General features: G+C 44.5%; 3 protein-coding genes across 5 annotated transcripts in view; 2 read left to right on the top strand and 1 right to left on the bottom strand.

Moving 5' to 3' along the window:
* Positions 1–1,477, bottom strand: part of LOC120026317 (transcription factor 7-like 1-B) — a 29,793-nt gene extending 28,316 nt beyond the window's left edge. For 2 of the 3 annotated variants that reach the window (XM_038971150.1, XM_038971153.1), the window contains exons 1-2: positions 543–1,476; positions 325–406 (exon numbers count right to left, since the gene is read on the bottom strand). In XM_038971150.1, coding sequence (XP_038827078.1) covers positions 325–406; positions 543–728 — 268 coding nt within the window. In that variant the 5' untranslated portion in view covers positions 729–1,476. Of the gene's footprint in view, positions 1–324; positions 407–542 lie in introns of all 3 variants that reach the window. The other variant, XM_038971151.1, reaches the window with a different exon arrangement.
* Positions 1,478–3,429: 1,952 nt separating this feature from the next.
* Positions 3,430–13,245, top strand: LOC120026403 (drebrin-like protein A). The gene is made up of 14 exons (XM_038971262.1): positions 3,430–3,512; positions 3,643–3,698; positions 3,896–4,008; positions 4,117–4,191; positions 4,291–4,434; positions 10,097–10,174; positions 10,421–10,572; positions 10,674–10,728; positions 11,249–11,327; positions 11,554–11,739; positions 12,125–12,199; positions 12,304–12,437; positions 12,603–12,660; positions 12,884–13,245. Exons 1-14 carry the CDS (start codon positions 3,430–3,432, stop codon positions 13,018–13,020), a joined length of 1,425 nt encoding a protein of 474 aa, XP_038827190.1. The 3' UTR covers positions 13,021–13,245.
* A 546-nt stretch (positions 13,246–13,791) lies between these two features.
* LOC120026261 (cytochrome c oxidase subunit 5B, mitochondrial-like) lies at positions 13,792–15,775 on the top strand. The gene is made up of 4 exons (XM_038971090.1): positions 13,792–13,938; positions 14,388–14,458; positions 14,732–14,831; positions 15,197–15,775. Exons 1-4 carry the CDS (start codon positions 13,842–13,844, stop codon positions 15,307–15,309), a joined length of 381 nt encoding a protein of 126 aa, XP_038827018.1. The 5' UTR covers positions 13,792–13,841; the 3' UTR covers positions 15,310–15,775.
* Positions 15,776–16,343: the final 568 nt, after the last annotated feature.

Below are 16,343 nucleotides of genomic sequence, written 5' to 3'. Positions count from 1 at the left end.
TTAAAATCAGATTGTATGACTGTGCCAGCTAGTGACCATTCTGCAGAGCTGCCGCCAAGGCAAGAATGCTTGTGGTTGTTGATTTATTGCTATATGCTCTGTGTTTCTTGTAAGGGGTGTAAGATGACCTAACTCTTTCAATACAGCTTTTTTAAATGAATTGAGAAATAAAGGAATGGACTGGGAGGGAGAGATAAAGGAGGAGAGGATGAAGAGAGGGATATAGAGAAAAGTGGGGGAGAGGGGGACACTCATATGAAAGATCAAAGTGAGAGTTACAGGTATACAGTGTTGTAGTTTTACTATGAGTTTGTGGTGTTTTACCTTCTGCAACGAACTCTCTCTGTCTGACATAACTCTCCCAATCCGGTATGTGATGCTGGGGACGTCTATGACTGACTGCCTGCTGACAAACACACACAAACGTTGTTTGCCAAAAAACACTGGAGATTGGTAGCTAGAAGAAAACGGTTAGTACCGTAGTTGTTTATATAGTGATTCAATCGTCTGTCCCTAGCTGGCTAGTTAGTAAAGTTAGCTACCTCGGAGTCAGACGAACTGCTGTTGTTCTCCGTCTCGTTGACCAGTGAAGACTTGACATCGTCCAGGTCCCGCTCAGAGGACACATTCTCGGCGGTCTTTTCCTCCTGCTCCCCCTCATCTTTAAACGAGATCAACTCGTCGTTGGCTCCCAAATCATCTCCTCCTCCTCCGTTCAGCTGCGGCATCTTGAATTTCTAAAAACACACTCACTGTTGTCTTGCCGTGGAAGTGATGTCGTACCCACCGAGTTTCAAAACACCCTGCTAACGTTAGCTAGCTAGTACACTGTATTATTTGGATTTCCAGTGGTTGTAACGAGATTAGCCATGAACAAGACTAGTTGTTGCAAACTCTGCAAAAATAAGCATCCAACGACTGTTCATTGTTAGCTAGCTAACGTTAGTTAGCCATGCTAAGCTAACTAGTTAACTAGCTAGTCGATTCCTGGAGTTGTTCCACTCGTTTCTTGTCGCGTATTTTATTTTGGGCTAGAAAAACAGGCTAACGTTACAACCCACATCGACGATTCCACGAATAATCGTATACTGGTGTAAAAACAACTAGCAATCTCTTAAAACTGAAAGGGAAAACGAAAACAATGGAAAGTTGTACGTCGCAGAAGTTTAAAACACGCACGCACATAAGTTTGTCCTCCTGCACATACGTTGTCCTCCTACTTAACGTTACCCTCCCGAGTAAAATCAGCCCGAAGAAAAGTCAGCTCACAAGCCTACTTTCTTAATTATTTTGTCGTCCATTATCCTTCAAAAATAGAAAATGCAATCCTTGCGAGTTTGAGAAAAAGTTGAGAAAAACAAAAAGTCGCTGGTTGTGTAGCGTGTATATGGTCGCGTGGGAAATAATACAAGTCGCTTGGTGTTTCTGAGGTGGAGTGGAAGGAAGAGCTAGGCCGCCGCCGGGAGACGTGGGTGGGGGAGGAGGGAAAACGGGAGAAGGGAGACTGAGGGAAGACTGGGGGTGGGGGAGGAGGGAAAACGGGAGACTGGAGGAAGAAAGTGGGTAGAGGTGGCGTTTGGGCAGAGTAATTCCAGTCCAGCTATCAACGATGTATGTGTCAATGGCGCCAGGAGTTTTTCCCATCTGATTTCTTGAGCTGAAAAAAAATATTGGTCAGGGGGAAAGTATATCTATGCAATGTCTGGATTCCCAGCCAGATCACCCGTGATACAGTGGTATAAGGCACTGTATCTCAGTGCAAGAGGCGTCATTACAGTCCCTGGTTCGAATCCAGGCTGTATCACATCAGGCTGTGATTGGGAGTCCCATAGGGTGGCGCACAATTAAAAATACAAATCAGTTTGCCTCCGCACTGAATATCGCTCAGTTTTACTGTTGTTTCACCACACTGAATTATATTGGATTCCAGCTGGCTTCATGTGCATATTCATAGGAGAGAACTGAAGGATGTAATGGTAGGCTAATGATTATGATGAAGATAATGGTGTTGATAATGCCCGCTCTTCTTCTCTCTTTAATCTTTGTGTGTGTACTTTTTTCTGTGGGACTGTAACCCGAGCCCTCCCTTGGTCTGTTATCAGCTCTAACACCCCCCCATATATGTTTATGTGACTGCAGGTCCTTGCTACAAAATTGACACTCAACCCTCTAGCAAACCACAGGCATTTCCAAGCTAACATAATACTATTGCACAATAGTGTGTTTGTGCATGTGTGTGTAGTGCAAACGTGTGTGTGATGGGGGTGTTGGGAATGATGAGTGTCATGCCCCCCTCCCTCATAATAAAACCACCCACCAACGAGCAAAGGAGACAAGGGCTTAGACTGCATCTGAAATAGTGTGTGTGTGTGTGTGTGTGTGTGTGTGTGTGTGTGTGTGTGTGTGTGTGTGTGTGTGTGTGTGTGTGTGTGTGTGTGTGTGTGTGTGTGTGTGTGTATTTGTGTCTACGCCTCTATGTCTGTCTGTGTACATTGGTGAAAAGGAATTCCCTCTTTTGTTCCTGAGAAAGCTAGTGTATGTTCAGTATGTGTGTGTGTGTGTGTATCTGTGTGCATGTGTAAAAGAGGAAGCTGTAGGGTGCTCATCTACACACAGAGAGAGAGAGAGCATGCACGAGAGAGAGGAAGAGAGAGAGAGAGGGATGGCAGGGATAGAAAAGGAGGGAGAGAGGGAACTGCTCACCAACAGCAAAGAGATAATGAGATAGAGAGTATTTGATAGGATAGAGAAAGAGTGGAGATCTACTTATCAACAAGGCTGATGTTTGTGAACCTTCTGTAGTCTAACCAGCAATCACCTTCAGTCCCTTTACAGTAGACTCTTCCACCACCTGAATAGTTAGCAGGAAGCATTTAGTCTGCCAACCTGCTTGTACTGAAGAACTTGCGGTACTGCAGCACCAATCTAAAAAATTTGACTTTTCCGGTTCTGCCCTGACCGGTTTCTTTCTTTCTCTCTCTCTCTCTCTCTCTTTCTCTCTTACTCTCTCTCTCTCACACACACACACACACACACACACACACTGCCCCGACAAGTTTCAGAGGGGTGTGTGTGTAGTAGTTCCTTCATACTGAATCAGCTCGGACAGCCTGTGTGTGTTAGCGGTCCTCTTTCCTTGATTTCTCTAGGTAGAATATTTAAATCTTACTTTGACACAGAGAGGAGACCATTCTTTTGCCGATTTGGTCCTGATCCATCCCAGTTTTGACAAAGCTGAAAGAATCCCCTTGGTACAAGACTCGCTTGTCATTGGAAGTTCTACCTTTACCCACTAGAGTGCTCTTTCATCATTCAGTATATCTCAGCTACTCCAACTGAAGAGACCATTTCTTATTTCCTGGATAAAGTGTTGGTGCTGCGTTTTCTTTGACGCGGTGGATGCCACGGCACAGATAGACACACAGGAGAATGTCGGTGAATCTCAGTAAAAATGGAGCAGCGCTCACGGCCGCGTATAAAGAAGTGGTGGATGTGAAGTCTGATACCAACTGGTGAGCAAGAACTGAGAGAAGGATTAGATCAGTTGATTTGGTATCACAGTTGTATCTGTATGTGTGTGTTTGTGATTCAGCAATGACAAGAGAGAGAGAATCTTCCAGTTGTTTTTCTGTCTGTCTACAGGGCTCTGTTCACCTATGAGGGGAACACCAATGACATCCGCCTGGCAGAGAAGGGAGGTGAGTGTGGGTCTGCAATATGAGTTGTTTGTGCATGTGTGTAATGGGGGGGGGTTCAGGGAACTTGTTGTATGATAACTGAAAACTGAAGATACACCACACCACGTAGGCTTTAGTTTAGCTGGCTGACATGGTCATCAGTAACGTTGACGACCCACGTTCGATTTGTGTGTTTGTGTATGTGTATCTGTATGTAGACGGCGGTCTGGAGGAGATGGTGGAGGAGTTGAGCAGTGGGAAGGTGATGTATGCCTTCTGTCGTGTCAAGGACCCCAACTCTGGCCTGTGTAAATATGTCCTCATCAACTGGGTAAGTAGCACACACAGACACACACACACACACCACCCTCGAAGCATAACGATCACTAGAGACCTTTGTCAAATCAGCCATTCACCTTTGTGTGTGTGTGTGTTTTAGACAGGTGAAGGGGTAAAGGACTCTCGGAAAGGACAGTGCGCCAACCATGTCATTTCCATGGGTAACTTCCTACGGGTGAGTTTTACCTGCTTTAAAGAGAGAGATGCTCCAAAATGTTAATTCTCTAAAATCGCGCTGTGTAGACTCTCTCTCTTACCAATCTCTTTCCTGCAGGGTGCCCATGTGACCATCAATGCACGGGGAGAGGATGACGTGGAGCCAGAGAGCATCATGGGTAAAGTGGCCAAGGCGTCGGGGGCCAACTTTAACTTTCGCAAAGAGACACAGAAATACAGCGATGTACCCAGTGGACCTGTGGTGAGAACACACACACACTCACGCACACACACAAGCATACACACACACACACAGAGTAATGTGTTGTTGTGTTTCAGGGGTCGGTGTACCAGAAGACTAATGCTGTGGATGAGATTCTGCAAACCAAAGAGACACAGAAATATGACATACCCAGAGGGCCTGTGGTGAGAACACACACACACACACACACATACAAAACAGTGTAGTTATTCCCTCTTCAATGCAATCAAACAGGCAAAACGTCAGTGTAGAGCCAAAGTGTAGTTGCAATTCAACGTCTCAGACACGAGACATATGTGGCAGGGTCTACAGACAATCACGGACTACAAAAGGAAAACCAGCCACATCACGGACACCGACCTCTTGGTTCCGGACAAGCTAAACACCTTCTTCGCCCGCTTTGCGGATAACACAGTGCCACCGACGCGGCCCGCTACCAAGGACTGTGGGCTCTCCTTCTCCGTGGCCGTCGCGAGTAAGACATTTAAGCGTGTTATCCCTCACAAGGTTGCTGGCCCAGACAGCATCCCTAGCCGCGTCATCAGAGCATGCGCAGACTAGATGGCTGGTGTGTTTACGGACATGTTCAATCTCTCCATATCCCAGTCTGCTGTCCCCACATGCTTCAAGATGGCCACATTTACATTTAAGTCATTTAGCAGACGCTCTTATCCAGAGCGACTTACAAATTGGAAAGTTCATACATATTCATCCTGGTCCCCCCGTGGGAATTGAACCCTGGTCCCCCCGTGGGAATTGAACCCACAACCCTGGCGTTGCAAGCGCCATGCTCTACCAACTGAGCCACACGGGACCATACCAACTACCAACTGAGCCACCATTGTTCCTGTACCCAAGAAAGCAAAGGTAACTGGACTAAATGACTATTGCCCCTTAGCTGTCACTTCTGTCATCATGAAGTGCTTTGAGAGGCTAGTTAAGGATCATATCACCTCTACCTTACCTGTCACCTTAGACCCACTTCAGTTTGCATACTGCCCCAATTGATCCACAGACGATGCAATCGCCATCACACTGCACACTGCCCTATCCTATCTGGACAAGAGGAATACCTATGTAAGAATGCTGTTCATTGACTATAGCTCAGCATTCAACATCATAGTACCCTCCAAGCTCATCATTAAGCTTGAGGCCCAGGGTCTGAACCCCACCCTGTGCAACTGGGTCCTGAACTTCCTGACGGGCCGCCCAGGTGGTGAAGGTAGGAAACAACACATCCACTTCGCTGATCCTCATAACTGGAGCCCCACAAGGATGCGTGCTCAGCACTCTTCTGTACTCCCTGTTCACCCATGACTGCGTGGCCAAGCACGCCTCCAACTCAATCATCAAGTTTGCAGATGACACAACAGCAGCAGACTTGATTACCAACAATGACGAGACAGCCTACAGGGAGGAGGTGAGGGCTCTGGGAGTGTGGTGCCAGGAAAATAACCTCTCACTCAATGTCAACAAAACAAAGGAGATGATCGTGGACTTCAGGAAACAGCAGAGGGAGTATCCCCATATCTACATCGACGGGACCGCAGTGGAGAAGGTGGAAAGCTTCAAGTTCCTCTGCGTACAAATCACTGACAAACTGAAATGGTCCACCCACACGGATAGTGTGGTGAAGAAGGCGCAACAGCGCCTCTTTAATCTCAGGAGGCTGAATAAATTTGGCTTGGCACCTAAAACCCTCACAAACGTTTACAGATGCACAATTGAGAGCATCCTGTTGGGCTGTATCACCGCCTGGTACGGCAACTGCACAGCGCGCAATCGCAGGGCTCTTCAGAGGGTGGAGCGGTCTGCCCAATGCATCACCAGAGGCAAACTACCTGCCCTCCAGGACACCTACAGCACCTGATATCACAGGAAGGCCAAAAAGATCATCAAGGACAACAACTACCCGAGCCACTGCCTGTTCACCCCGCTATCATCCAGAATGCGAGGTCAGTACAGGTGCATCAAAGTTCGGACTGAAAGACTGAAAAACAGCTTCTATCTCAAGGCCATCAGACTGTTAAATAGCCATCACTAGCACATTAGAGGCTGCTGCCTATATACAGTTGAAGTCGGAAGTTTACATACACTTAGGTTGGAGTCATTAAAACTCGTTTTTCATCCACTTCACAAATTTCTTGGTAACAAACTAACGTTTTGGCAAGTCGGGTAGGACATCTACTTTGTGCATGACACAATACATTTTTCCAACAATTGTTTGCATTCAGATTATTTCACTTATAATTCACTGTATCACAATTCCAGTGGGTAAGACGTTTACATACACTAAGTTGACTATGCCTTTAAACAGCTTGGAAAATTCCCCAAAATTATGTCATGGCTTTAAAGGCTTCTGGTAGGCTAATTGACATCATTTGAGTCAATTGGAGGTGTACCTGTGAATGTATTTCAAGGCCTACCTTCAAACTCAGTGCCTCTTTGCTTGACATCATGGGAAAATCAAATGAAATCAGCCAAGACCTCAGAAAAAAATGGTAGACCTCCACAAGTCTGGTTCATCCTTAGGAGCAATTTCCAAACGCCTGAAGGTACCACGTTCATCTGTACAAACAATAGTATGCAAGTATAAACACCATGGGACCACGCAGCCGTCATACCTCTCAGGAAGGAGACATCTTCTGTCTCCTAGAGATGAACGTACTTTGGTGCGAAAAGTGCAAATCAATTCCAGGACAACAGCAAAAGACCTTGTGAAACAGGTACAAAAGTATCTATATCCACAGTAAAACGAGTCCTAAATCAACATAACCTGAAAGGCCGCTCAGCAAGGAAGAAGCCACTGCTCCCAAACCGTGATAAAAAAGCCAGACTACGGTTTGCAACTGCACATGGGGACAAAGATCATACTTTTTGGAGAAATGTCCTCTGGTCTAATGAAACAAAAATAGAACTGTTTGGCCATAATGACCATCGTTATATTTGGAGGAAAAAGGGGGAGGCTTGCAAGCCGAAGAACACCATCCCAACCGTGAAGCACAGGGGTGGCAGCATCATGTTGTCGGGGTACATTGCTGCAGTAGGGACTGGTGCACTTCACAAAATAGACGGCATCATGAGGGAGGAAAATTTGGTGGATATATTGAAGCAACATCTCAAGACATCAGTCAGGAAGTTAAAGCCTGGTCGCAAATGGGTCTTCACAATGAACAATGGCCCCAAGCATACTTCCAAAGTTGTGGCAAAATGGCTTAAGGACAACAAAGTCAAGGTATTGGAGTGGCCATCACAAAGCCCTGACCTCAATCCTATAGTAAATTTGTGGGCAGAACTGAATAAGCATGTGCGAGCAAGGAGGCCTACCAACTTGACTCATTTACACCAGCTCTGTCAGGAGGAATGGGCCAAAATTCACCCAACTTATTGTGGGAAGCTTGTGGAAGGCTACCCGAAACGTTTTACCCAAGTTAAACAATTTAAAGGCAATGCTACCAAATACTAATTGAGTGTATGTAAACTTCTGATGAAAGAAATAAAAGCTGAAATAAATCATTCTTTCTATTATTATTCTGACATTTCACATTCTTCAAATAAAGCGTTGATCCTAACTGACCTAAAACAGGGAATTTTTACTAGGATTAAATGTCAGGAATTGTGAAATACTGAGTTTAAATGTACTTGGCTAAGGTGTATGTAAACTTCCGACTTCAACTGTACATAGACTTGAAATCAAATCAAAAAATGGAACAATAGTCACTTTAATAATGTTTACATATTGTGCATTACTCATCTCATATGTATATACTGTATTCTATTTTATTCTACTGTATCTTAGTCTATGCCGCTCTGACGTTGCTTGTCCATATATTTATATATTCTTAATTCCATTCCTTAACTTAGATTTATGTGTATTGAGTTGAGTTGAGTTTATTTTATTTTTACAGGGATATTGGGTATATATTGTGAAATTGTTATATATTACTTGTTAGATATTACTGCACGGGCGGAGCTAAAAACACAAGCATTTCGCTACACCCACAATAACTTCTGCTAAACATGTGTATGTGACCAATCAAATTTGATTTGATTTGACACACACACACAAACAGCTGTAATGTTTTTATTTTTTTATTTCACCTTTATTTAACCAGGTAGGCCAGTTGAGAACAAGTTCTCATTTACAACTGCGACCTGGCCAAGATAAAGCAAAGCAGTGCGACACAAACAACAACACAGAGTTACACATGAAATAAACAAACGTACAGTCAATAACACAATAGGAAGAAAAATCTATATACAGTGTGTGCAAATGAGGTAAGATTAGGGAGGTAAGGCAATAAATAGGCCGTAGTGGCGAAGTAATTACAATTTAGCAATTAAACACTGGAGTGATAGATGTGCAGAAGATGAATGTGCAAGTAGAGATACTGGGGTGCAAAGGAGCAAAATAAATAAATAAATAACAATATGGAATGAGGTAGCTGGATGGGCTATTTACAGATGGGCTATGTACAGGTGCAATGATCTGTGAGCTGCTCTGACAGTTGATGCTTAAAGTTAGTGAGGGAGATACCTAGGTGTCTGGTTAGACTGTAAACTCTCCTTCCAGACTCACATCAAACATCTCCAATCCAAAGTTAAATCTAGAATTGGCTTCCTATTCCGCAACAAAGCATCCTTCACTCATGCTGCCAAACATACCCTTGTAAAACTGACCATCCTACCAATCCTCGACTTCGGTGATGTCATTTACAAAATAGCCTCCAATACCCTACTCAATAAATTGGATGCAGTCTATCACAGTGCCATCCGTTTTGTCACCAAAGCCCCTTACACTACCCACCACTGCGACCTGTACACTCTCGTTGGCTGGCCCTCGCTTCATACTCGTCGCCAAACCCACTGGCTCCAGGTCATCTACAAGACCCTGCTAGGTAAAGTCCCCCCTTATCTCAGCTCGCTGGTCACCATAGCAGCACCTACCTGTAGCACGCGCTCCAGCAGGTATATCTCTCTGGTCACCCCCAAAACCAATTCTTCCTTTGGCCGCCTCTCCTTCCAGTTCTCTGCTGCCAATGACTGGAACGAACTACAAAAATCTCTGAAATTGGAAACACTTATCTCCCTCACTAGCTTTAAGCACCAGCTGTCAGAGCAGCTCATAGATTACTGCACCTGTACATAGCCCATCTATAATTTAGCCCAAACAACTACCTCTTTACCTACTGTATTCATTTATTTATTTTTGCTCCTTTGCACCCCATTATTTCTATCTCTACTTTGCACTTTCTTCCACTGCAAACCAACCATTCCAGTGTTTTTTTACTTGCTATATTGTATTTACTTCGCCACCATGGCCTTTTTATATTTTTATTTATTTTTATATATATTTTGTTTGCCTTCACCTCCCTTATCTCACCTCACTTGCTCACATTGTATATAGACTTATTTTTTCACTGTATTATTGACTGTATGTTTGTTCTACTCCATGTGTAACTATGTGTTGTTGTATGTATCGAACTGCTTTGCTTTATCTTGGCCAGGTCGCAATTGTAAATGAGAACGTGTTCTCAATTTGCCTACCTGGTTAAATAAAGGTGAAATAAAATAAATAAATAAAAATATGAGTCTCCAGCTTCAGTGATTTTTGCAATTCGTTCCAGTCATTGGCAGCAGAGAATTTGTTGTTGTGTTTCAGGGGTCGGTGTACCAGAAGACTAACGCTGTGGATGAGATTCTGCAAACCAACAAGGACAACTTCTGGGCCCAATCTCAGGTAGACCTTGTCAGATAGCCAAGCCTACATTTTATTTGTCGTATGTAACTAGTAAGCTACATTGAAGTGCTTGCTCTTAAGACATAACAAAATTCCAGACAAAAGTAATACTATACTATATTGTTATCTCCCTATTCCTAATGTGGTATGCAATCCTGTTTTGAGTTACTCTGCTGCTGGTTCTTTGGGAGTTTGGTTCCAACAGAAGGTTACATTTCTCACACTTTCTCTCTCTCTCTCTCTCAGAGAGATGAGGAGGTGCGTCAGAAGGAGGAGAGCAAGAGAGTGGAGGAGGAGAGGCAAAGGGTGAAAAGAGAGCGAAAAGAGAGGGATGAAAAGGAGGCTGCAGAGAGAGAAATGAGGGCAAAGGAGAGAACCTCTCAAATCGACCAGGCAAAGTCAGTCATCACACATGCGCAGACACACACAAACACATGCTCAATAATATAATATTGTCTGTGTGTGTGTCCGTTTGTGTGTGTGTGTTTGTGTTTGACAGGACTTACCAGAAGCAGCAGGAGTCAGGGTATAGAGACCAGGAACAACATCAGCCGGTGAGCCTTCTATGTGGTACTATGTGTGATTTCTATGCGTTGCACAAAATGCTTTTGTGAGTTGCAGTATTCCACACTTATTTGTGTGTGTGTGTTTTTCTGTGTGTGTCTGCTTTTTAGGAGCAGCAGGACAGTGAGCGTCAGAACTCTCAGAGGATAAGACCTGCATCTGTACAAAATGCAAACGTGAGAGTCCGCACTCACTGTGTGTTTGTGTGTGTGTGTGTGTGTGTGTGTGTGTGTGTGTGTGTGTGTGTGTATGTGTGTGTGTGTGTGTGTGTGTGTGTGTGTGTGTGTGTGTGTGTGTGTGTGTGTGTGTGTGTGTGTGTGTGTGTGTGTGTGTGTGTGTGTGTGTGTTCAATATGTCATAATTTACTGAACTTTGTGTGTGTGTGTGTGTGTGTGTGTGTGTGTGTGTGTGTGTGTGTGTGTGTGTGTGTGTGTGTGTGTGTTGTGTGTGTGTGTGTGTGTGTGTGTGTGTGTGTGTGTGTGTCAGGAGGCAGCACGTCTGATCTCCCAGAGGTCCTTGAACCCCAGAGAGCTGTTTAAAAAGAGAGAGCAGAGTGCTTCACTGGACAACACGCCCAGCTCCAGACCTGGTAAAATCACCTAGAATGTTGTAATAGTGTTGTATAGATAAGCAACAAGGTGGGAATCGGTATAGAAAACTGGTCAACGCTAAACACACTTAATAACTTAAATGAAGTTATCAATATATCCTTATGACATATCAATAACACATTCTGCCCCCCCCCCCCCCATAACACATATTCCCCTAGCCCCAATAACATATAGCACATATTATTCCCCTCCCCCCTCCCTCAGGGAAGCTGCAGAGCCACTTCCTGGCTCAGAAGTCCACTGAGCGAGAAACACCCATCGAACCACGTTCCCCACAATACCCTGCTTTTCTTCACCCAGAAGCCCCGGCTCCACTGCTCCCAAAAACACCTGCTCTGCTCTCAGAGCCCAAGGCACAGGCAGCCCCGCTCTCACCTGTCCAACCCGCAGGTAATACATGCACCCACCCACACCTGTATCATAGATAACCCTTTAACCCCTGCTCCACTGCTCAGAATACCCTGCTCCACTGCTCCCAGAAGCAGCTGCCCCACTCTCACCTGTCCAACCCACAAGTCAGACACGCATGCACACATGAATGCACACACACATCTGTATCATAGCTAAGCCTTTAACCCCTTACTTCTCTACTCCCAGAAACCCCTGCTACTGTGTTCCTACAGCCTGAGGCACCAGCTGCCCTACACTCACATGTCCAACCCACAAGCCAAACACGCATGCATACAGGCATGCAGCTAACTCTTTCCACCACAGGCTGATTCATGTCGTAGTGATAAGGCTGTCTAAATAATATGTGTGTGTATGTGTGTCACAGAGTCTTCCTTCACTGAAGAGGAGTACTGGTCAGATGATTTTGATGATGATACACAGGACACAGCACCAGAGGACGGTAGGCCTCCACCTCACACACACACGCAAACTAATTTCCACTCTCACATTGTTAGCACTTAAAAACTACAGCTGGTGAGGGTCTTTAAATATTGAATCTCTCAGAGCCAACAGTTGCCGGCCTGGTTCAGGGTAGAGAGGGGCACATTGGCCAGGATGAGGTATACGAGCTCCTGCCATTGGCAGCAACAAATGAGGAGGATAACATTTATGATGATATCTACCAGGACACACCCACAGTAAGTCTACAGGAAGTATGATGTCGTTGCTCTTAGCCATGTTATCAAATATTATTCCAAATAGGTTGGAAAATTCTGTGGTGTTATGACTCCACTGTTTTATTCCTCTTCAAATCTTCTTTAACTCCTTATCACTTGAACAATCTCTCTCACGTGCTGGAGCAGAGAAAGGAGGCCAGTGGACAGGATGTGCATGCCAGGGCTCTGTATGACTACCAAGCCAGTGAGTGTTGCCCAGCTCTGGGTTCAAATCTAGTCCCTCTTTTTTTCTCATTTCATCTTCTTTCATCTGATCCTTCTTTGCTTTTCTAATCTTCTCTGATGTCCCAAGTCATATTCCTTCCCTTCTTCCATCTCTTTTGGCACCACTCATCCCTATCTCATCTCTATCCATAAAGTTGTATTGAATTTAATCTTCTTTCATCCTTCTCTCCTCTCCTCCTCAGCTGACGACTCTGAGATTACCTTTGATCCTGATGACATCATCACAGGGATAGACATGGCGGATGAGGGTTGGTGGAGAGGCTACGGACCGGATGGACACTACGGAATGTTCCCGGCCAATTACGTTGAGCTCCTGTAGTTCCAAAGCCCTCCCACATGCCTGTACAACCAATTAGAGCATCAGTTGGATCATTCTGACTGCGACCCATGCGAACAATACAGGGGTAGGAAGGGGGATGTTTCCCTCTCTGCACAGATATTAGATTAGGTTTATAAGTAGAAAGTGAAGAGAATGGGGGTGTGGGGCTTATCAGGGATGTCAGGGAAAGTGACTGTCACTTGATTACTGTATTTTAATGTACAACAGAGCTATTCTAGTCTTTATGATTGTCTGGTTTTAGTCAGGTCTCAGACTAGTAGTCTTCTATGGGATTATGGGGATGTTTGGGGTTTTATATGTGTCTTGAAGTTGTCAGACTTTTGCTTTTGATCCACTTTTCAATAAATAAAGATGCATGTCCAACTGTTTCCATGTGCTTAATCTTTTCTACCATTTGAAGCCTCGTGAGTTCTAGATTATTTATGCTCATCCCTCTTCTATGAAATGGGGATGGTGTATTCATTTGGACTAATCTTGCCTAGTCTAATAAAGGTTAAATAAAAAATAGATTATTAACAGATGATGTCATGTAGGCCTACTGAATGGACTGCAATGTTTTCTTAGTTGTTTTTTGGGAACGAAAGGTTGAATAAGTTTGCATGATAAAGTATATGCATAACCTACCTTTTCAGGTAACGTTAGTCAACCACCAGAGCCTTGAACGCGTCTATTTTTTTTAAATACAAGAGCACAGACGTCAGAATAATGCGACTGTCACGTAAATATTAAACGTCATCAGTGTGCTGCCAGTTGTATTTCGACCTCTTATTATACATCAGTGCTTTCGACCAGAAGGAGAAATGGCTGCAAGGTTATTGCTTCGCTCGGCGGTCAGGGCCGCTACAACTTGCCGGGCCGCCCCGGTCCCTGCTCTCACCCGCGGCATGGCGGTTGGTGGTGAGTCGGTAATGTGGAGGTTTTGGGCAGAAGCCATGGAAGCATCGTATTTGACATATGGATGTCTTGCCAAGGACAGGCGATGCATTGCCAGGCAATGGCGCAAGGTTTCCTAGCCAAGTTATCACAATATTCGTTGTATCAAAATACAATTTTCAATCTGTCCACATTTTGTTCTCATTAAGTAGCTAGCTGAGCAGATGTTTTCATGTCCTATATTGAGCTATTTTGCTTTATATAGCGACCTTTGTCAAAGTCAAAGATGGTACCTTAGTTTAGGGTTCTAGCTAGCGCGTTAGCGAGCTATCCGTGTCGACTTTATCATCGAATGTGCTTAGCGCGGAAGTAGCCCACTGCTAATTTTGCTAGCTAATAAACTAGCTAATGCCAACTAAGTGACTAGCCAACTAACTAGTTAACCTTGCTAGCTAACACTGACATGTTTTCAGGCATCCCCACCGACGAGGAGCAGGCCACTGGTCTGGAGAAGATCGTTATGAAGGCTGCGCAACAGGGCGCGGTGAGTCTAGATTACATTTGTTTGAAATTAATATTATTTGCGTCAACTGTGTTGCCCTGGCCAACATTTACGTAACACCGGTAGTTTAACATGTCAAGTATTAATTAGTTTGGCAGTAATCTCACTCTCTTCTCTCAGCATTGGCCCGACATGCCTCTAACTTTTTCTAGACACATTTAGGATCCTTAGAAGGTTTCTGTGTGCTTTGTTCTCCATGTCACCAAGTCATACCTAGGTCTAATACTGAACCTGTCTTGTGTGATTTCTTTCCAGGACCCCTATAGCATGTTGAAGCCCAAAGAGTATGCTGGCTCAAAGGCCGACCCCCATCTGGTGCCCTCCATCACCATCAAGAGGATTGTGGGCTGTGTCTGTATGTGACTAGTTTTATATTAGTCTTTCTACAGCTGTCTGGTAGTTCTGTGGCCAGAAGCTGTACCACTCTGATTTGTCATGGCTGTCTGAGGGTTGTTCTTCCTACTCATATCTAATGTCTCCTTCAACTGATCTCTCCCTCCCTCCTATCTTTCTCCCTCCCCCTCCCTTTCCCCCCCCCCCCTCCCTTTCTCCCCCCCCCCTCCCTTTCTCCCCCCCCCTCCCTTTCTCCCCCCCCCCCTCCCTTTCTCCCCCCCCCTCCCTTTCTCCCCCCCCCTCCCTTTCTCCCCCCCCCTCCCTTTCTCCCCCTTCTCTCTCCCTTTCTCCCCCTTCTCTCTCACTTTCTCCATCCTCTCTCTCTAGGTGAGGAGGATAACACTGCAGTGGTGTGGTTCTGGCTCCATCAGGGTGATGCTCAGCGCTGTCCCTCATGTGGCTCCCACTACAAACTGGTGCCCCATGAGCTGCCCCACTAAAATACACACCAACACACACCCTCTTATATACATACACACATCACCTAGTACCTTTACATGACATTACATTCACTGAAAGATTCCAGCTCCTTTAGGATGAAGGTGGTTAGATGGTGACGTCAATTCTCAATGTTCTTTCAGGAAGTGTATTTGCACTGGGAGTTGTGTTAAATTAGAATGTTGGGCCTCTGTGTGTACCCTTTGGTTTCTTTTAATCATGTGTTCGCTGTCCAATTTATCTTTCTCATCCTAACGTCTACTTGAAAATCTATCTAACCTGCTAACCTCAATGTCAGTCTGTGATCACAGGACCAGTTATTGTTTAAAACTTACCGAAGGCCTAGGCCTAACGGTGTGGGACGCAATGTTATTTGTCAAGCAATTCCATTCAAACAGCAGTTTACGGTGATGTATGTACTGTACACTTGGTCTTATCAAATCAATAAAGTCTACTCCTTAACTCCTCTTACTGTTTCGGTGGTGATGTAGAATAGTGTGATGGTTTAGGTCAGGGGTGGGCAAAATACAGCCTATGTTAAAAATTAAAATAAATAATACAAAATCCCTAAAACCAGATGGAAAGTATGTAGAAATAGACCTATATAATTAGACATGAGTGACAGTTTTCTAGGCTGTAAGTTGATTTTGACCAGCAAATCTGTCCACATAAAATCAGTGGCACTCTGTTAAATTTTGATATCCCAATGTGGCCCTCGAGCCAAAATTAAGATTATTTAGCTGATCTGGATCTGAGAAGCCGGCGCATATAATGGTGTATTCATTCAAGGACTATGCTTGTCGCACTTATTTTGACAGTTTTCATTGTGGTGCCATGTGTAATGTATAGTACCCTGCTTCTTGTAAGAGCGAGCTAATGGCACGGAGGGGATAAATTACGTTTTACGGGCTCCTAACCAATTGTGTTTTTTTTTTTCACATTAACTTATTTTGTACATAATGTTGTTGCTTCTGTCTCTTATGACTGAAAAGAGCTTCTGGATATCAGAACAGCGATTACTCACCTGTAACTGGAC

The sequence above is a fragment of the Salvelinus namaycush genome, chromosome 31 (assembly GCF_016432855.1).
Source record: "Salvelinus namaycush isolate Seneca chromosome 31, SaNama_1.0, whole genome shotgun sequence".
Taxonomy (NCBI): domain Eukaryota; kingdom Metazoa; phylum Chordata; class Actinopteri; order Salmoniformes; family Salmonidae; genus Salvelinus; species Salvelinus namaycush.
Note: the sequence above shows the minus strand (reverse complement) of the source record. Positions and strands in the feature narration are given on the sequence as shown.